At 39.6% G+C, this 22,367-nt stretch overlaps 1 protein-coding gene across 5 annotated transcripts; it reads left to right on the top strand.

Annotated features, from left to right (window-relative positions):
• Nucleotides 1-1,872: 1,872 nt before the first annotated feature.
• On the top strand, nucleotides 1,873-21,763 carry bin1a (bridging integrator 1a). Of its 5 annotated transcripts, none has more exons than XM_074659585.1 (20): nucleotides 1,873-2,217; nucleotides 3,766-3,846; nucleotides 4,131-4,185; nucleotides 4,329-4,423; nucleotides 4,917-5,012; nucleotides 5,565-5,675; nucleotides 5,790-5,882; nucleotides 6,820-6,905; nucleotides 7,108-7,183; nucleotides 7,670-7,734; nucleotides 8,702-8,746; nucleotides 9,664-9,772; nucleotides 10,668-10,799; nucleotides 13,577-13,597; nucleotides 16,837-17,133; nucleotides 17,179-17,262; nucleotides 17,802-17,855; nucleotides 18,041-18,118; nucleotides 18,804-18,905; nucleotides 18,988-21,763. In XM_074659585.1, exons 1-20 carry the CDS (start codon nucleotides 2,131-2,133, stop codon nucleotides 19,087-19,089), a joined length of 1,869 nt encoding a protein of 622 aa, XP_074515686.1. In that variant the 5' UTR covers nucleotides 1,873-2,130; the 3' UTR covers nucleotides 19,090-21,763. The 5 variants fall into 5 exon arrangements, with proteins under 5 accessions (XP_074515686.1, XP_074515685.1, XP_074515688.1 ...); XM_074659584.1 differs by having other exon boundaries at nucleotides 9,655-9,772; XM_074659587.1 differs by lacking the exon at nucleotides 8,702-8,746.
• The last annotated feature ends 604 nt before the right edge of the window (nucleotides 21,764-22,367 follow it).

The following is a 22,367-nucleotide window of genomic DNA, read 5'->3' as shown; positions in this document are numbered from 1 at the left end:
CTTTAGTTGACTAAGTCGTTTTTTTATGCTGAATGACTAATTTCCAAGAAATTATGAGCACATCTCTGGTAAACACAAGATTTAAAGTGGTGCTTTTGTGTGATCCTTTGTGGAGAAACTACGGATTTGTCGACAAAATCGTATGAGTGTTAGTCGACTGAGAATTTCTTTGGCCATGCTTGACAAGTACTCCATCTTATACAATTGATGGCTCGTTTTAATAATTTACTGTCACATAACACTGATTTGGGATATTTTGCTCCATCATATATCCTCTGCACCACTGCACGGCATGTCATTTTTAAAACTTAAAGGTGCTATTGATAAGACTGATAACATTCAGCCACTAGATGTAACATTCTCCATCCCCTGCTCCATTGCATTTACTTCACAACATGTCATTGCCAGCCACTTACCCTCAATCTCAGACATTTATCCGTTTTTTTCCACAATAACTGACGACCCAGAGATACCACGTGATACCAACGTCGTTTTACTATTGGCTCACAAGCCTTGTTAGAAGTGGGAACCAAATGTCAGATATCTTCCACAGAGATAAACAAAACATTCATTTTGGACCCGCCAACATTTTTAAAATGATTAATTCACAGTCATAATATTTTTTTTCAGGAAAAGACATACTTTTATTACCTTTCTAAAAGCTCTGTGGATGTTTTTTTTATATATATCATATATATAAAAAAATTAAATATATATTATAAAAATATATATATAAAAACATTAAATAAATGAATATATATATATAAGCCATACTTTTATTCCCTTTCTAAAAGCTCTGTGGATGTTTTTTTTATATATAATATATATAAAAAATAATATATATATTATAAAAATATATAAAAAATAATATATATATATATATATATATATATATATATATTATGTGATATATGTCTACATAAAAATGTTATCAATATGACCTTTAAGAGTGTCCTCAGTAGTGTCTAGAAAGTGTTTATTCCTTGAGTCACTTGACTGCTGGGCTGCTCTTCAGTGACACTACAAAGTCACTTCACATGTTACATAACGATATAATATCAGATTAAGACAGATGGCTCTTTGAAGCGTTTAACAGACGCATGCTTGGAAACAGGCCTGGGCTGGTTCTCATCAGTGTTTGCTCTGCGTTTTTTGGATAATTGTGAATGTGCAATAAGATATTTATGAACCATGTATTTGAGGCATTGATCATTTTAACATTTGAGTAACATGATAGTAAGGTCTGAGGGCCAATTTTAAGGTCAAATTGAGATTACAAAGATCAACAATGAGCACTTTAACGCATTATAAGTGCGTAATTTTTTTTTTTTTTAAAACAGCACACTATGTTCATCGCATTAGCAGTTGATTTGTTTTTATGTTTTTTTAAACTTTATTTTTTCCTTTTTTTCAAGGCTGTTTTCATATCCACTGTTTGTAATTATAACAGTCTAAAAAACAGTTTTTAAGTACATGAGCTTACAGACAAACCCATCAAGTACACTATAGAGAAAACAACCTCAACATTCAAAACCAAAACAATAAAATAATAAATAATAATAATAATAATAATAATAATGATAATAATAATAATAATAATAAATAAATAAAAATATAAAAAATAATAAAATAAATAATAATAAAATTTAAAAAACAACAAAAGAAATAACAATAATAATAATGACAAAAAGAAAGAGTAGAGTTAAAATAAACAACAACAACAAAGCAAACAAAAAAAAACATTAAAAAAAACAATACAAAAATAGCAGTTGATTTTTTAGTCTCCTAGATGTGTATGTATAATCCTGTGTGGAAGCAGCAGCAGCAGCAGCATCTGCGCCTTTAAGAGCATCTCTGACAGCATCCTCCTCCTCTGTCACGGACACACACACACACACACACACACAGCAGCTCAACATTTGAGAATACAGTTCACACACACATCTTCCTGAAGATCCATCATAACATCTCACACTTTAACATCGTTATTTCTCCAGTGGACATTGATGCCTTTGCCTCCACGGTCGCCGTAGCGGTCCATCAGATCGTTATTGCTCTTTATTTTATTTCTCTTCCTTCCTTTGCGCATCATCCAGAGAGACTGATCCTGATCTCTCTACACGCTACAAGATGGCTGAGTTGAATTTGGGGAAGGGGCTGACAGCGGGGAAAGTGGCCAGCAACGTCCAGAAAAAGCTCACAAGAGCCCAAGAGAAGGTAAGAGCTGCTCACTGACGTGTTAATGCATGGAGGGGGGTATTATTATTCAGGCCTATACGAGCTGCAGTGGCGCATCCATCCTCCTCCAACCGAGGCGCAGTGTCGCATCACGACATCATCATAATAATATGGGCATATGTGTTTTTGGAGATGGGGATGTCCACTTCACACACATCCTTACTGTAGGCAATGTCACACAGCGGGCATGTGCATATTGCAGTGAGATATACTGTAAACCTATACTCATGATATAACCCATGGGCTGGTGTGTTTCTGGCATTTTTAAATAATCACTCTTACTGAGTGTTTGTTGACTGCAGAAATACTCTCTTTACATTGCTATAGCACTGTGATGATAATTATGAGCCATACTGCAATATGTATAGGTGGTAGATAACGAGGCCTAGTCTATATGCGTTCATGCACCTGCATATGTTGTGCTCTGGATAAAAGACAGGGGGCGCTATTTACCTGTCATAATGCATCAAGGACTGGAGGGTTAAAGGAGGAGAGAACAGATGATGGTGCCCCTGTAAACCCAGTGTGCGTAATATATGAGTTAATGCCACTGTATTGACACCAGTATATGAATGTATAATGTATATATTGCATACATGCATTTATGTATTATGTGACTTATCTCTGTAATTTATTTACTCATCATTAGATGAGTATTTGTTTAACACCATGTGTGCCCAAAGACTATATTTAGTATGATAAGGAAAAATGCCACAACATGATGATGGTGCCCCTGTAAACCCAGTGTGCGTTATATATATGAGTGAATGCCATGACAACAGTATATGAATGTATATGGAAATAATGCATATAATGCATACATGCATTTATATATTATGTGACTTATCTCTGTAATTTGTTTACTCATCGTTAGATTAGTATTTGTTTAACACCATGTGTGCCCAAACACTATATTTAGTATGATAAGGAAAAGTGCCACATCATTTGTTCTTATTGGTTAAAAAGTCTTGAATTTGTTATAGACATATTTTGGGCAACAGGTCAACTTTGACATTTTTAGATCACATGAAAAGTAAAAATCAGGATTTTCTTTTTTAAAAATGAGGAAAAACGGTAACGTGTTTATTAAATGTTTAAGTTTTTACACTGCATATGAGTGCATATATTTAATATTCAACTTGCTATGACTTCATAGACACCAAACTTGATTGTGCTCCTTGTAGTTTCTGAGATACAGCTATTTCTTATCATACTACATCTAGTATTTGGGCACATATTTGTGCATATGGCAAAGCCAGAGAACATTTCCACCAAAGAAAATTATAAAATTTTAGCTGCGAGAAAATATGGGTTAATGTGTTACTCTTCTTTAAACAATGCTTATATACATTGAGTCATATATTGCTTTTGCAACCCATTCGATTTACCCATGCATGAATGCAAAGAAATCAAGACAAGAAAACAAGTGATTGTTCAAATGTTTCGTGTCTTTTAGGGAACATGTCCCATTTGCTATAACCTCAACCTTGGTGTTCCTAATGATGTTATTATGTGTTTGACTGACAGGTTCTCCAGAAGCTTGGCAAAGCCGACGAGACCAAAGATGTTGCTTTTGAGGAGGGAGTGATCAACTTCAACAAACAATATGTGAGAACAGTGAATGAATGGCACAGTATTGCATGACATGATGAGTCGTATTTCTCATTTGGCCAGAAATCAATAATTCTACGTGACTAATTATTGCAGACTTAAAATAAGCTATAGCTTGCCAGACTTTTTAGTCTCATCTATACCCTCTGCTGAAGCTGAATTTTTACATTAATAGCTCTAAAAGGTTTGCACCTGCTAAGGCTGGAATATGTACTGGCTCAACAGGCTGTGATGTGAATGTGTCTCTTCACACTGGTTTGTTTTGTGTTTTCACCCCCCAGACTGAAGGCAGCAAACTGCAAAGGGACCTGAGGGCATACCTGGAGGCAGTGAAAGGTGACACACACAAAAGCATGTACAGATTCACACATGCATGTACCAAGCTGTACTTGAAGATACACAATCAGGGATGTAGAAATACACACCACAAGTATCCACCGGTGTTCCCCTAATGTCGAATAATGTGTGTTTGTCCTCAGCCATGCACGAGTCCTCCAAGAACGTACAATCGTGTTTGGCTGACATGTACGAGCCGGACTGGTACGGCAAGAACGAAGTGGACTCCATTGTGGAGGTCAGACACACTTTTTCATTAATGTGTTTAAAATACAGATGACCTGCTTGTGTGAGAGAGTGAGAGCAAGCTGGTTCCCATATAGAGGTCACAACCACTTTATTGTATAGTATTATTGATTGAGTTTGTGTGCGCTTGGCTCCTGGTTAGCTTATGCATCACAACTTCTTCCTTGGGTCCGCACAGCTGTGTGTGATTCTTGGCAGAATTGGCAAAATGATACATTAACATCTCTTGTGAGAGATGTTGAGCAGTATAATTTCCTCCGACTCCGTTAAGTACATTACTCTTTAAATTACTCTTAGATTAATGGTTCCTATGTGACAAAACTACTACAAGGAAATAATGCAATCAGGTCAAAGGGTTTCAGTTTATTCATGATTTAGATACAAGATCACGAGCCAATACATAGCAACAGAACGACTGGAATTAACTCAAAAGCATACTATTGCAATAAAACAATGGTATAGTGTTGTGTTCATCCGTGCTGCAGGACTGCGATGTGCTGTGGACCGACTACCACCAAAAGTTGGTTGACCATGCTCTCATTTCCATGGATACTTACCTGGGCCAGTTCCCTGATATCAAGGTAAGCTGTGTGGTCATAGAGGCCCCTACTGTAGCAACTACGACCAAAAACTGTCCTCCTCCATCTAGTACTGTCCTCCTCCATCTAGTACTGTCCTCCTCCTCCACATTGTACTGTATATTGTGATCTTACCGAAGTGTTAAAGGGGAACACCACCTAAATTAAGAATTACAATATGTTATTTCCATGGCCTAGTACAGTTCAATCAATATTTGTGAACATGAACTACTCTCTCTCTCAAAGCCAGAAACCAGAGAAGTAAGTCTCAAATGTGTGATGTCATCGGGTATACGGTCTGTATACTTGATGACATCACAAATTTGAGTTTTAGCACTCTTGTTTTTGGATTTGGGAGAGAGTTGTTCATGTTTACTAACATTTTTTGCACTGTCTTGGACCAAAGGAATAACGTGTATGGATTTAGAAAATGGGCGTAGTTCCCCTTTAATAATCATACACTACCGAACAACTAGTTTATGTTTGGAAGATGAAAACGGAGTTATTCCTTTCAGGTGGAAACACTGAATAACACAAATGCTTATTTTTGTTCAGGCACGTATAGCTAAGAGAGACAGAAAGCTGGTGGATTACGACAGCGCCAGGCACAACTATGCCACCACACACAAGACCAAGAAAAAGGACGGGGGCATTAAAATTACCAAGGTAAACCACATTCAATATATTTTGATTCAAAAGCTAGTGGCACACTGATAATGACGTAATTTACATAAAAATAAATATGTGTTTTATTTGATGTATTCTCGCTCTCTCCTCCAGCCCTCCTCTTTGTTGGAGAGGGCTACTCCAGGTTGGGCTCAGGGAATCTTGTCTGCACACAATGTTGCCCAGAGCAGTCTGTCAAGGAGCCAGGTATGCTATAATATTACTGCTCTTCCTACAAAGTCTGGTGACTATGAAACAATGATAAGGGGAGTCCTGGTAACCATGCAGTAAAAGACACATAGGCTTTAAACAAGATTATAATAGTTTGGAATTTTCAATTGGTTTTCATTTTATTTTAGTTTGGAATTTTGAATTTTGAATTTTAGTTTACTTTGAGTTAGTTTTCAGAGTGTGTTTGCTAGATTTAGTTTAGTTTCAGTTTTTCAGGTAGGTTTAGTTTTTATATTTTCAGTTTGTTTTTGTTAGGGCGGGGACTGGGTATAATGTCTCAGAGGTATGTAGCTTCATATACATAGAATATACATGGTTGTAGAACTGTGTAGGAATGGCCATAATATTTGATGTTTAATCTTCACGTTACTCTCGTTAAGTGTCTGATGTGAAGCATCAGCGCCGTCTCCTGGAATGTTCGTTCAATTTCTGTGGTTCAACGTCAAGAGACCTGACAGAAATTCATGCTGTCTCCTTTTTTCGGTAGTGATATACTATAGTTAAAAAACTGAAATGAATTTAGTTTTAGTTTAGTTTTTATTTTTCTGAACGGATTTAATTTTTATTTACTTTCAGTTTACTAAAAATATGTTTCACTGCTTATTTTCATTTCATTTTCAGTTTTAGTTTACTATAATAACCCTGGCTCTAACAAGGAGGACCTCAGTTTAAACTTGTTGCATTTCATCGCTCTCTTTTTTCCTGCCCACGTTCCCTGTCGCTTGCTATACTGTCGAACATCTAACGAGGGCAAATTGAAAACGACAACAACAGAACAACTGTAGACAGACCATTTTGAAGCCTAATCATAAGAGTCAGGGGATGTTATGCACACATACATACAGCACGTCATTTATTAACAAACGCCCCCAATGCAATGTGCCAACACAATGTGTGTGTGTGTCTATTTCAGGCTGAGGAAGAGTTGGATAGAGCCCAGAAGGTGTTTGAGGAGATTAATATTGACTTGCAAGAGGAATTACCTTCACTGTGGAACAGGTGTGTAATGTGTGTGTGTGAGCGTCTGTGGAAACTGATTTTCCTGTTGACGGATGGACGCTGTAATTACGTTTCACTTACATCTGTGCTGCTACATCGCTTGCCCCAACAGGATGTTAAATTAAGTCAAGCCAGTAATGCAGTCAATACTCTCTCTCTCTCTCTCTCTCTCTTTCTCTCTCTCTTCTGTGTCCTTTTCTAGTCGTGTTGGGTTTTACGTCAGCACCTTCCAGAGTTTGTCTGGTTTTGAGGAGAAGTTCCACAAGGAAATCGGCCGGGTGAGTCTCGTGTATAGACCTCCATTAATGCTGAATTTAAATACAGACCAGACAACACAAACTGACATGATGTGTCAGATAACATTATGATATGAAATGTCCACAGTGGCAGTTTTGACAACATCAGCAATTGAATCTAAAAAAACTTCTTGCTGCCATTCATTCATTTCCCCTGCAAAACAACAGTAGGACATTTGGGGTTTAAGTGACTGCAGAGAGATTATCCTCTGTATTACTGCCTCAGCTTTAGAGTTGTAAACACTATCTAGCTGAATTTGGACATGATGATGCAAACAAGCTGCAGCAGACGGACACACTCTGCAGCACTTGGACGGTATTACAGAGCAGGAGGAACACAAAATAACAGCGTACTGATTTCTGTCATAGAATGTGCATCGATTGTACCACGACAGTGTAGGATGGTGATGGTGTAATGCAGTTGGTGTTAGGTATGATATCTAACACCCCGTCTCTCCCCCTCTGCAGTTGGATCAGGATTTGTATGACACCTTGGAGAAATTGGAGGGAACAGACACGCAGGAATCAAGCAGGTTAGTTTCACTGCATATTCTTGTTAATGTCGAGGATTTTGATTCTGAAGAGATTCACAGAATTAAGTGTCAAGATATCGTTTCAGCATATAGGCATCTATTGAAATATGTTAATATAAGCAATATAGATACAGTAAACACCAACAGGAGACAGTGATGCTATTCAGTACTCGAGGTTATCCTCTAGTCCACCTGAACCTCATCAATCAATCACTGCGGTTTGTCCAAACAAAGCCAACAAACCAACAAACCAACAAAGAAAATACTTGCTATGTTGTATATCTATGGAACCTTTTGTAAATGTTTGAACCTCCTGAGAGCGCATAATTAAGTGTGCTTGATGAATGTAGTGTGCTGCATAAGAAGTTAAAATGGCAGTAAATTAAGTGTCTTTTCAATAACATTATTTCATTTCCTTATGAGTTTGCTGTAAGCCAAGAGGAAAGAAACTCGCAAATATATGAAACTCATGGATTAAAGAGGACCTATTATGCTTATTTTCAGGTGTATATTTGTATTTTGGGTTTCTACTAGAGCATGTTTACATGCTTTAATGTTCATAACTCCAAACTCCAAACTCTTTGGACTCCGCTCTAACTTAGTTTGAGGGCGTACCAAACTAGCCGCTAGGCAGGTATTATGCAAAATGTGCTACTTGGTGACATCACCACGTTACAGAAGAAAGGCGGGACTTCAATCAAGGCGTTTTAGGCAGTTCAGGAGCAGTGATTCTGTGGGGGACAGTAATTCCCTTTGGCGTGGACTTTGAGCTTTGTAACTTTGCAGACTTTTTTTATATGCACAAAAAACTATATAACACCCTAAAGGAAAGGGGAAAAGGCACAAAAGCATAATAGGTCCTCTTTAAAACACTATTCATTGAAACATGTTAAGCTACAGGAACACACAAATACAAATGGCATTAAATGCATTAACCTGGAGCCACTCCTGAACCCCCCCCTTTCAGAAAGACAGGTACCAGCGGCGCCTCATCGTCAGGAGCAAATAGGAGGTAACCGGCAGCGACTGTGGTAACCATGGTGACACAATTCTTGTCTGTCTGTCCAGCTGTCTGTCTGTCAGTCAGTCTGCAGGCTTGGAAGGTTTAAGGGAGAACTAGAGCTGTGCACCCAGAGATGCAGATATCATTTATAAGAGTTGCGCAGAACTGCATGTTTAACGCGCCACCAGGCAACACTGTTACGCTACAATAGAGCCCAAAATGCAAGTTACGCAGTGGGGTAGTGTACATGGCAGGATGAGTTCACTACGGGAGGCTGGGCAACTATTAACCCCCTGCTACTCCCCTACTCTGTGTACAGTTTCTCTACCTTAGGGCCTTTATCAAGTCAGTTGGTTGCTTTAGTGTAACACAGTATATTAACAAAAACCTGCTGACACACAAGAAGCCGGGAGCTTTCGCCCCCCTCCAACTTTCAGTCTTTGCTTGAGTTTTCAACCTCTTTCTGCCATTTAAAGCCACGTGCAACATTTCCTGGTCCAGCAATAAACTGCAGGTTTCCCAACCCTTAAAATATCTACAGATCTGGTGCTGCATCTGTCAGCTTTAGAATATCTTCACTATGACAGCAAATGCCTCCATATCACTGCTCGCTTGGGAGGATTTACTGTACTGGAGGCACAGACAGAGCCTGCTTGCATGGGATGGAGGGAGGAAGAGGAGAGGAATGGAGGGAAGGAAGGAAGGAAGGGGAGACTCACTTTTATTGCATGACAGCTCTTGGAGTCTTGTAGAGCATGCCTTGTAACACCTCACATTGTGTTAGCTTTTAGATGCACTTTTTAACCCTTGCTTGGCCTTTCTCTCACACACGTTCGAGCACCTTGTTACTTTCTCTGTAATCTGTCTGTATTCTCCGTTTTGCCCTCCATCTGTCTGTCTCTCTCTCATTCACTCAGTGTGAGTAGTGTGAGTGCTGTAAGTGGAAAAGAAAAAGAAAAAGAAAAAGAAAAAGAAGCATCTAACCACACTCTCAGGCCAGGAGGACCACCGCCGATCCCCAAATCTCCATCCAAGGTAAACACACACACTCAAGTCTGAATTGTGTCTCCAGGTGTGACTAATAACAATGATGCTGGTTAGCCGTCATTAGTGTAATCAATTACACCTGTGAAGAGCCAGCCCTGACCAATTTGGTGCCCAAGGCAAGATTTAAGCTGGTGCGCCTCCACACTTTTGTTTTGTGTGTTATTTTTGTGCAGACAGGATTGACATAAGCCTCTTAACCTGCTTATAATACGGCTACCATATTGACATTGATTATGAGACACACAAAAAAGAATGAAGTCTGACCAGAATGCACCCGTTACAGTAACATATTGAAAAAAAAGAAACAAGGTGAGCTGATATATGTCTTTTAAATGAAATTGTCCTGTTTGAATAGGCCAAAAATGAAAGCCTACTGGTAGGCCTATTTCAAACATAATTTAACCATCTAAAAGTGAAAAATAGAACCATAGGTTATCTTCAATTAGACTCACTCTGCCTGTCTCATTGATCACCATGATCTTAAAATTGGAATTATTCCCCTCCTCAGTTCTTGGTTTACTTGGCCTATACTTTTAACCCTCTGACAATGATGGTGGATCATCTGACTGGCATTAACATTACTGTCATTTGCAGGCCGCTGCGGGTTTCAGTTTTTAAAACAGGCAACATATAGTGGTATCATATTCATTTTGAGATTGTGATGAATCCATTGATACCAAACATGTCATGTTAGCTTACTGAGAAAGGGGGTAAATATCTTTACCACGAGGTCCGCAACACCTCAGTGGCAAACGGCAGTGTTATGGTTCGGCTGTTTGTGCCCCCTCTGGCACTTGGTGCACGTGTTTGAGCCTTGAATTTATATTTTACTTGACTTTGTGGCACAACTTCATGTGTCACCGTGTTTCTTTCTCTGTCCCAGCTACGGCCTGCAATGCCTCCTCCACCCAAGGCGACCCCGTCTAAGGAGCTGAAAACAGAGAACATCATCGGCCTGTTTGATGAAGCTGCGGCTGCGGCTACTCCTGATATCAACATCACCTCCCCTTCAGAGGTTAGTGAGCAGCTGCTGTCCACAAACAGACATATAGACCTTAAACGTTCCACTCTCCTGCGGCGCAGGTCAGAGCCTTGAAGTATTCCTTCATCTGGCCTGCCCCTCCTCCTCCTCCTCCTCCTCCCTTTATTCTATCCTATTCTATTCTAGTCCACCCTGCTGTCTCCTCTGTCCTGTTCCTTGACCCTCTATAATGCACCCAGTCAGCCAATGAGCCCTCCTGTTCCTGTTGTTATCAGTTTGACAGTCCTGCAGTGAGCAGCCTGTTGGACATGGACCTGGACTGTTTCAGTGCAACAACCAAAGCCTCCTCGGTCACACAGGTGGATGATTCACGGCATGAACATATAGATCGTAGAGAGACCCTCCGCTGCTAGAAATGTCAAGCTTCACAAGAGATTTTAGATTTTATTCAGAAATGTTTTTAAATTAATTTCATATTATTTAAGTTCAAGAGCACTTGTAATGCTGGGCAACAACATCACCAACAACAACATTTCGTTGTTTGACGTTAAATATATTGAAACAAACTTGATAAGTCTTGATAGAAGATGAAATCACTTGGTAAGCTTGGCATAGTTTGAGGTGTTACCTGCTCTGCTTCTTTTCCAATGTACAGTACCAAACGAGAGGTGGATGATGGCATGATGATCTGTAGAAACCTGCTTTTAGTGACCACTTCCTTCTGCTTCAGCACTATCCACAGATCAGTCATGGCATGGATAGAAAGTAGACTAAAGCTCTGCTCTGCTCTTACTTCTTTCTCTTCTGAACTGTACAGTTGGATGTAGTTTTAGATACTAGTATGATGAGTTGTACTTACTTTATCTGAGCGTACACCTGGGTAACCTAAAAGTTGCTCATGTTATTTGGAAGGTGAGATAAAATAAGAACAACTCATGTTTTTTTTTCACTCATTCAAAATATATTCAGCTGTTTGATCCAGGTCTGCTACTCGGTACAGCATCCGTGACAGATGAACTGTATACAGTACCATGACTCATGTAGTTGGTACCGGAGCCAGGCAAACTGGCCTCAATCATGACAGAAAATGTACGGAAAAGATGGCATAGTTTAGTGATTTTTCAGTCAGCATCGAAGTGAATCATTGTAGTTACCACACAATCTGCAGCATTACAACACTACCATAAAACACACACCGGTTTATCAGTCAAAATGTAGCTGTTATGCTTCAAGTTTTCTTAGAGGCGGTTAGGAGGCCTGGGGGATTAGTGATATCAAAATCCCCAAACTCTACACCTCAAAACTCCTTAAAGGACCAATATGTAATATATCTACCGTAATAAATCATAAATTGACCATGATATGTCATCAGGGATTAAGAAAACATGCTGAATTGAAATACTGGCTTCTCCGATACTACAGCCAGTATGTACTCACTAGAAATTTCCATTACGGTCCGGAACGTCTGTTTTTGTTTTGGCCGATGTGATCCCGTCCACTGCCAATTTCAACACCCCGCTGCTACATATGAAACATATTGACATAAAATGCTAGCTGTCAGTGCTATATATTGCTCCTTTAATGAAGTTCAGGTCATAAAGTGATTATAAATGTCAGGTGTTCGTGGTCATAGGGCTTGACAATTGCAACAGTAATGCCAGTAATGCTAATGATTCCTATAATCGGAATTATCCGATTCCTTAGAGTAGCTACGTAGTGTTCAATTAAAACCCACTAAAATGTTTGATAACTCACTGCAGTCCTGTCACTGATTATGTTATCTGGAGCTCTGGGATGACTTCGTTAGTACAGGTCCATTGAAAACTTTCAAAATCAAATTAATCATTAGTCATCCTCCAATAAACCTTTTTCACAGCAGACATTTTGACATGTTATAGTAGGAAAAGCACAGGTGTATTTAATCCACGTATTGTGGACGCTGGCTCACTTTAATAGCTTACTGGGACACCTAATGGAACTGAGCCATCGTCAATGTTATCAATTTCACCTGTGCTTTTCCCACTATGACTCCTTTGTATCTGGATCCTCTGTTGTGTCTGCGTTCTCTCTCTGAGTGTAATCAGCAGCATGAGACACACCTGGACCTGGTGTGCTCCATGCTTAAAAGCCTGAGAACGCAGCACTCTGTGGTCAGCAAAGCTCCTCTCACATTATACCTCTGTTCCTTGGGGTTTTTTTTGTTTCCTTGCACCCATGCAGCACATTTTCACATATCCACTCCCTACATTACTGACTCTACAGATTCCTCCCAAACATTCTTTTTTGTACGTAGTTTTTGTTTAATAAATCACTTTATTTGTTCAGTATACCCATCTGTCTTCTGTTTTTGTCACAGTTATAGAGTCAGGCTGTGAAGTCAAATTGTCTGCTGTGAAAAAGGTCTATATTTCTCACTTGCCTCATCAAAAGGATTTTCACTACATCACTCTGATGCAAGTAACATTTTGCATTGTTAGGGAGGATTGCAGGGATGGTTGAGAGTGATTGCAAGATGAATTCTTTTTAGTAGAATAAACATTTGTGTTTTGCTGTGCACACTTTCTCCTACATCCCGTTCTCTCTGTGGGTGACCCAATAAACATCTGACAGTAGCCACCTCTTCAGTCTTACATCACTTAGTACTTGAGACTTGTTGCCTGTCCTCTTTTTCTGCTGGAGATCTTCTGCTATGGGCTTGTAGGTTTAGAGCATGAGGGGACCCGCACTGGAAAGTTTTTACTGAATGCAACGGGCAAAAGCAAGAGTTTAATTCTGTCTTCTCATTCTGTTGCTTCCTCTGTTTTCCACAGCCTACAAACTGGGACTCATGGGTAAGCACATCGTCCTCACTTTTAATGTGCACAAATATATAATTATCATTATGATCATCATCCTCATCAGCATATTCTTATTTGTGTTCATATTAACCATCAATTCATCCTTTACTACTTCTGTAACCATTATATAAGCCCCACTCTCATCATGCTGGGTAGGGACTTCTATAATGGCCATTACTGCATTTAAACAAGCTTTTCCATAAATCTTTCATTTGTCTGTCCCAAATCTGTTTGTGCGTTGTCTTTGTGTCTGCAGTGCTTGATGTGATAACACTAAACACTGAAGATTAATGTTGTACAACACAAATAGAAGTTGGGAATGAGCGCGGGTCAATTCAGTTTCAAATTGGCATTTTACACTTTTATATATATTGAATCAATATAAATGGTGTCTGATGTGCAATCAATAGTCTCTCTTCTACAGTATAGGTGCAGAATGCACAATATATTGATGATACTGTAGACCTAAAACCTATAAAGCAGCGGTTCCCAACCTATTTTCCTTGTAGCCCCCTCTACTTGTATCTAAGTACCATATTTTCTGACGTCACCCCCCTTACAAAATTACAAATTCTCCAAAAAAATCCTCAATTTGAATAAAGTGATTTAGTGTATTAAATTAGTCTTTTTTTTTTTTACAAATTCAACTTTCTTTATTGAATATATCTTGTATATTATATAATATAATATATTTCGTCAACATAAGTAAAGTGATGACGTCTTGATGGATTCGCCAAGCAAATTCAGATACATAAGATGATTTTAATTTTTTTTAATAACATGATTACTGGTGCTAGAGCCGAAATTGTTTTTTTTTATTGTGGTTAAATAAATGAAATTTATGTTACAGTAAATTTATGTAAAGTACTGCTTCTAGACCGCCCCGTTAATACAGGTGTGGGCCTCCCTTTGTCTGCATAAAGCGGGAGAGCAAATCGTTTTTTGACCGCAGTGAAAATGTTGTTTTTGAAAGGCTAAACGCCAACAAATATGGATTGAAGCAGAATATTTCGTTAGATAAAAACATGTTTTGAATTTTTTAAATAATTACATCTATCTACCTGGAGTTATTGGAAATGTTTGGATCACACAAGTCGGAAACAATCCTATAGAGCCACCACTGGAATCTAATACTAAAAATAGTATAATACTAATAATATAAGTGTAGCGTAATCTGCAACTGTGCAAAAATACGGGGTTTAAACAGAATGTGGCCTACTAAGTAGCAAACAAATATATATTTTTAAATAGTTTTATACACAGACCTATGTATCAATTATCCATTAAAGGCGTTATTATGATTTTAGCTATGCATATAAATCTAATTTTGACAACCTCAGAGCAGACAAATCCTGACGCACCCCTCTGTGATCTTTGGCGTCTCTCTAAAGGGAACACCCCAGGTTGGAAACCACTGCTATAAAGGATTGATTGTAGGACACCACTGGCATCCATAAAGATTAAACAAACTTACACTCTTTTAGCATGAATTTGATTGTAAATATAAATAACAAATCTTTGTGAAATGATTTGTAACTGAATCGACCTCCTTTCTTTCTGTTTCCCCTCTCGTCCCTGTATGTTCACATGTTGCACTGATGTAGCGTCTACATGTTAGCTCCATGTGACACACAGGGAACCGTTTTGTTCTGAAAGTTGAGTGAAGTTGCTCATGTTTTCAGTGGATTGTCTCATGGGAATGAGACAGGTGAACAAATAAGAGCTAGTGGGCAACTTCACAAAGCCTTGCTTGCAACTTGGCATTCTGACCATCAACTAACCTTTTTGTTCATCTCTATCACTGTAAGAGAGATGTGTCTCAACAAGAGCTTGAGGCAAAACAGTGATAGCTCAGAAAAGGAAGGACACTTCTACTCTTACAAAGCCTCCCTCCTCTTTCTCCATCTGAACATAGCCGTGGGAATATAAACCATGTACACGCAGAAGATCCAACATCTATTTTCTGATGGGAAAAGGCTGACAGTTTTTGCGTTTCTGCCTTCTGCTGCCACCCTTCCTTATCTTCATCTGTCTTTTAATTTACTCTGAACCTTCCCTGTAAAGGTTTATGCTTCTACATCAATCTTCTTGGGTCTTATGATGATGATGATGATGATGATGGTGATGATGATGACTTGCTGCTGAACTCCTCCCATCGATGCTCATGGCATCTCTCATGGCCCTTTCTTTGCTCATATGTTGCAAAACTGTTCCATTTCCTCTTAAATATTACCAATAGGTTGAATCTAAATAATGCTTGATGCCAACTCCCCAAACCCTCATCCATGTTCAAATCCCTTAAAAATCCATTCTAGTGGTTTGGCAGGTTTTAGCCCTTTTACCAATCAACCATTGTCAAGTGGATACAGTGGTGCTTTGAGTGAAATGCTAACACCATGCTAACATGCTCAACTGCTAACATGCTGATGATTTGCAGGTTTAATGTTCGCGGTCTTGGTTTAGCACGTTAGCATGCTAACATTTGCTAATTAGCACAAAACACAAACCACAGTTGAGGCTGATGAGCATGTCATTTTGCAGGTATTCAGTCATAAACCAAAATAAAATTTTGACCTGATGATGGCACTAGAGGAAAAGTCAGATGATCACCAACGTTATTATGTCTTTACCAAACTGCATGGCAATCCATCCATCCAATAGTTCTTAGGATATTTTAGTCTGGACCAAAGTAGTCGACCGACCGACCGTCATTGCCATCCCTATAGAATCATGCCGGTTGCGTAGCTAAAAAAGTGGTATGATGGAATATGGTTAGCATAAGATGAAGCGAATACATGTTTCAGTTAATGGGCTAAAGCATACAAAATCACCTCTATGGTCCTTTAAAGTTTGAACTCCCTTAATTTTTGAATACCTGATAATACAACCCTTATGCACCCCATTAGTGCCCCCTTTAATATCTCTATCAATTTCTTAATCCCTTGTCCATCAAAAATATTTTACTTTGTTCCTTAGCCCACTTCTTTGTTCATACTTTGGCCATACCTCCAAACTAAAATTATTTATTCTCCTTGTACTGCTAATTTCCAAACCCTTTCCCCCCCATTGAAATACTGAAACCTTGAATCTAGCCTTAAATATCCCTTACATCCCTTATATTCTGTCCCTTAAACTTCCCTCAACCATTTGATTTATGAACCCCTTATAATACATGTAAGGTAAAATATCTCTTTTGACCTCTGACCCCTTGAAACCTGACCCTTGCCCCTCAGCATGAGGACAGTGGTGCCCAGGAAGAGGACACCCAGCAGCACTATGACCCTCTGGCTACTGCTGCAGATGCCTGGGGGGATGATGGTACGCAGCCCGTGCGCTATGACCCCATAGCGGCGGCCTCAGAGGGCTGGGGGGATGACGGGACCCTACCAGTTCGCTATGACCCTGTGGCTCTGGCTCAGGAGGGAGGAGGGGGGGATGATGAGCAGGTTCATGACGATCCTGTGGTTGAAGCCCAGGAGGTCTGGGGCGATGACGGGGACCAGCCGGTCACAGAGGTGCCCGCCCCGGAGGTGTCCGCCCCGGAGGTGTCCGCCCCGGAGGTGTTCGCCCCAGAGGATGAAACACCTGCAGCCGAGGCTCCAGCTGTTGAGGAAGAGGCCACACCAGCTGCCGCTACGCTGGATGATGAGGAGGGTCAGGTAACCGAGGAGAGAAAAAAAAGTGGGGAGATGCATCTGGACGAAAAATGGTGGATGCATCGATTTTTGAGGAGGAGGTTTGAGCAGTGGATGCTGGAAAGAAACAGATGATACAGAGATATGAAAGGTGGAAAGACGGAGAAATCTTGAGATGGAAAGATTTAGGATGCATCTGGACCAGCAGCATGGATGCATCAACTGTGACACAGAGGGCAAGTGAAGGGAAAGAGAAGAGTATAGACATCTGCTTCCTAATACACACAACTAATCCCAGTCACTGCTAATCACGAATGCACGCACATAGTATGCTGTGCAAAAGCTTTACCTACTGTATATGACAACTGTGCCTTAGTATCCAAGCTTACTGTCTATTTAACATACTTGCTTGTAACGTTGCTGTTTAGGCTGTCCGGCTTGTTTGTCTTTGTCTTTGTCTTTGTCTGTCTGTTTCTTCTTTCTTTCATTCTCTCCCCGTCCTTACTTTAGTCTTTCATCCGTCTCATTTTCTGACCTCTCTGTTCTTCTGCTATTGCTCCCAGGGTGAGTCTGCAGCAGCTGCTGCAGCACCGGAGGCAGAAGCACCGACAGAGGAGGTACGTGACAGAGGAACTGTTATACTGTGCTTTTTATTTAAAAATGACAGAAATCATTACAATGATGTAATAATGTGTATACAGTATTTATAATATTGTAATATTGTTTACGCCACCCTTAAATGTTTTCATGATTATGTTTGATTATGAATGTGTGAGTAAATGGAACTTCTTGTTTTTTCTAGACGCCTGAAGTAGCGGCAGAATCAACAGAAGCGGCATCAGAGAAATCCGCGGAAATGCCACCTGGCTTCTTGTTCAAGGTAAAACAGGATACAGGATAAAAACATCTCAGTGGTGCTGAGCATCTATTTCTGCACCCAATTCAACTGTTCATCAGGCCATTAAATAAGCGTTATCGGTCGCTATTAAGCACCATAGATGTGGGTCATTAGGGGCCTACTACACCTACTATGTTGTAAAAGTGAAAGCAACACATTGTAAAACTGAATGTAACGTTATGTTTCGAACACACAAAAAAAAGGCTTCTTTAGGTTTAGGCAACAAAAACACTTAGTTAAGTTTAGGGAAAAACATTGTGTTTTGGCTTAAAATAACTAGTCTACTTTTCAAAAATGAAAGCAAAACTTAACGCTTGTGAAGACAAAGACAACAACACGTTGTCGGTTTCACATGGGTTGCGAATTCCAACCTTCTGGGTAAAAGTCCTGTGTCTATACTACAGTGCCTGACTTCCCCTTATGCTCCTGTCATAATTACTAAGATCACTAGAGGTCGATGTTGTGTTCTTTTATACCTTGTTTCGGTGAACCTACTAGTGGGTTTAGTAGGCCCCTATTGACCCACATCTATGGTGCTTTTAGCAACCGATAATGCCTATTTAATAGCCTTAAAACAGTCTAATCGGCTAACTTCTTAACCCAAATATATCTCGTACTGTATACAGTATATGGAGATCTTTCATGTTGATATTTATGTGATGTGTAGCTCCAGGTGATGCACGACTATGCTGCCAATGACACAGACGAACTGGAGATGAAGACTGGCGATGTGGTGCTGGTAATCACCTTTGACAACCCTGACGAACAGGTACACACACACACAAACAGTTACGTACCGGGGTGTGACAGTGAGGTGAATATTTATTTATGGCATGTCTGTGTGTTTTTAGGACGATGGCTGGCTGATGGGAATGAAGCAGGACGACTGGCTGCAGAACAAAGAAAAGGCCGCTAAAGGAGTATTCCCTGAAAACTTCACCCAGAGGCTGTGAAAGAGGAGGACGGGACGTCATTCCAGCTCCCTTCTTCATGTCTCTCTTCCTCTTGCCTCGGCCCTTCCTTCCTTCTTTCCCTCTCTTGCCCTGATACTGTATCTTTACTAGGACTTTGGCCATAGAAGCAGAGCTGTCACAGCCCTGGCTGAAATCATGCATTTCTAAGGTCTGCTACACTGTGCTAAAAGCGGATCTTGGCATTTCTGTGGATTTCTGCCGACATTTACAGTTACAGCTGTAGCCATTTCACAGGTCCCACTCTTTGGTTGCACTATTGTTGCTGCTCCATACAGGAGGAATTTATTAGAAAATCCTGATCATACAGGATAGATGTGGGGATGGGTGCCTCTGCAAATGGCTACTGCTGCAACTGCATTTTTTCCTTAGCCATTTCTCATCACAAACTTTGCCAAGGCTTATTCCACCACCATAACAGAGAGCATGTCTTTTGAGACGTGCTTTTGTTCATCTGATACTGAGAAATATTGCAAACAGTGTAAAATGATTAAGACAAAGTATAATAGAGCATCCCTTCCACACATACAGGCCGAGGTCCTAAAATCTGTTTTTATAAAGGATGGGGTGTATTTACTAAAGCCAGGCAAACTGAGTAGAGTCCTCTCTATGTTCAGATACATTCACACCGACAAAGTAGATCCGACTCCTAGCTGGCATACCCCCCCCTCCCCCCAGTCAGAAAGACCTCTGAACACATGAGGTGCAGAATCAGCACCTAACCAGCCACTCACTTATGTTGCTGGGGCACATCTCCGTCTTCTCGTGCTGAAGCGGGTTGTTGAAACAAATCTCTATTTTTGGCAATAGTCTGTTTTAGCCACATGTGTAGCCATCGAGTGTCATTTTGTTCTCGGGCATGCAGGTTTCCTCACCTGTGGCCATTTGCTTATTTTTGGTGTTTGGCTGGCTGGGGTGTGTCATTTGTCAATTGCAGTTTCGGCTCCAGTATTTGCTATTTACTGATCCACAATCACTCTAATTAGTCCTGTTGGATACATCCAGACCATCTTTTATTCCTACTTTAATTACTTGTGAGATATTGAAACATGGGCCCCTGGTTGTTGTAATAGTTTAGATCCAATAGTGGTTTCAATAGTATGAACCTGTTGTTAAAATCCAAATTTCATCTGACTCCAACCGAGTTAAAGACAGCAGGAGTTCAATACAAATATATTTAAAAATCAAAACAGAAATACTGATGATCTATAGAGTAGAAAAACAAGACTATTTTCATCTTTGATGGTCCTGTTTTTTATTCCTTGTTGTTTAAATTTGTGTGAAGTTGTGTGGAGTGGGCATGTGAAAAATCTTTTCATGGATTTTTATTTATTTATTTTTCACAAGGGATTCCAAATATGCATTAGCCGGGCTCGCTAAACTACAACAATGAGACGCTGCTACTGGTAGTATAATAGTTAGGCAGATATGGTCAATGCTAATCAAACATATAATAACTGAGCCAGCCTCATTCGTTTTTTGAAAAAAAAAAATGTGCCGAAAACAATTCCTTCCGTTTGCATAGAGACGACGACTTAACTCGAATGCAGATGACTCAGAATATGCACCAGAGCAACTTCTTTTATTTTTGTATGCTGCCAAGCAATGATTACATAATATAGCCTAATGTAACTATGTCGACATGATTGCCAACTTACTGTAGGATGTTACGGAGTGTTTTGTACTTCTGTCAGGTTCACTGCTCTCAACATAGCCGCTTACTGTAGGTCATCATTCATTCAGACTCAGAAGAGACTTCTCATGATGTTATTGACATGTAATAAGTGTGTGAGAAAACGGTCGTGTGCGGTTGTATGTGCGTGTGTGTTTGGAAACATAAATTCTTTATCTATAGGCTATTGTTATTGGACGATATCACCGCCACCTACCAGAGGAAGAGGTCGTTTGTTTTACAGGAAGTTTTTTCTGACTGGAAAACTCAAAGGTATATTTGGGTCTTTTTTTTCCACTGGCTGGTATTATGGTTCCAGGTGTTATTGTGCATTTGTTGTGTATAAGTGTAATTTTGCCAAGCTGTGATGACAGATACATATTCTATAAAGACATTCATATCTGTATGTGAGTTAACTGTGAGCATGCTGACTTCCCATGTGTTGTTGTGTGAACACCCTTAATTTAAAGACGATGATACTTGGGGCACTTTTGAGGCAGCTGATACAGGCAATTTAATTTTTTATTTTGTATTATTTATTTTTCTTAATCTTAGTAAGAGGGATGGTGGGCAGTTGTATAATAAATAAGTCCTGATTATAATTGCTCCGTCAGAGTTGCCTCAAATGTTGCCGGGGTATCGTGGTCCAAACGGACTTAAACATGATTACATGGAGACGGGACCCATAAAGAAACCACCAGACTCAGGTGGACAGATTTTTTGTAATGGTTTTCAGTATTTTATCCACTTGAGATGTGCATGATTTTTTCATATGTATTTAAAAAAGCCTCACATGTGAGAACATCACCTGCACATTAAGGTAAACCGGTCATATTTTTTTATTTTTAAACATATGTAACTTGGTGAGTATTTTCACCTGGGTCTGGTTCTCTATGCTGTCTCCTGTAATGAGCTATGGGATATGACAAAAAGGTTTTTCCTGTACCTAACTGACCAATAATAATAAAGATTACGTAGAATCTCCTTTTGTTTATTGATTAGCGTCTTTTTATATGCGCTGAATTCTGTTAAAGCTGTAGCAGGTATAAAAAAGATATATATATATTTTTATAAAACGGTCAGTATATAATAATAGTAGTGCATGAGACAGGTAATGTTAAAAAACAAACAAACATGTGCCTCTGTGTCTGCCGGTGTTCCCAATGGAATCTGCAAGATTTCACAGACCGGAGGAAAACAACCAATCAGAGCCGAGCTGGAGCCGGCTGTCTCTGAGCAGCTGTCAATCACTCGCAAACTCCGATTAAAACGGTCGAACTAGGCAGCGCTGATCAAATATGAATCAATATTCTGTTACTGTATTGCCTATTTCTCGCCTCAAATGTTTTCAGAAACATCTCGTAGTGTACTGTTTAGCTTTAAAATGAGAAAGTTTGTGACCCGGCAGCCTTGTTGAGATCAGTTGAGGAAATACCACGCACCGCCCACCAGCCAGAGCAAACGTTCTCATTTTACAGCTAAACAGTACACTACAAGATGTTTCTGAAAACATTTGAGGCGAGAAATGTGCATTACAGTAACAGAATATTGATTCATATTTGATCAGTGCTGCCTAGTTTGACCGTTT

The sequence above is a fragment of the Sebastes fasciatus genome, chromosome 14, assembly GCF_043250625.1.
Source record: "Sebastes fasciatus isolate fSebFas1 chromosome 14, fSebFas1.pri, whole genome shotgun sequence".
NCBI classification, from domain to species: Eukaryota; Metazoa; Chordata; class Actinopteri; order Perciformes; family Sebastidae; genus Sebastes; species Sebastes fasciatus.
The sequence above is the reverse complement of the archived record's forward strand: the minus strand, read 5'-3'. Positions and strand labels throughout refer to the sequence as shown.

Excerpts from the sequence above, each read along its gene's own strand:
- bin1a (XM_074659584.1), top strand. The coding sequence starts at position 2,131 with ATGGCTGAGTTGAATTTGGGGAAGGGGCTGACAGCGGGGAAAGTGGCC. Across the intron at positions 8,747-9,654 it reads TCGTCAGGAGCAAATAGGAG|TGTGAGTAGTGTGAGTGCTG; the intron begins GTAACCGGCAGC and ends TCATTCACTCAG. Across the intron at positions 18,906-18,987 it reads TTGACAACCCTGACGAACAG|GACGATGGCTGGCTGATGGG; the intron begins GTACACACACAC and ends GTGTGTTTTTAG.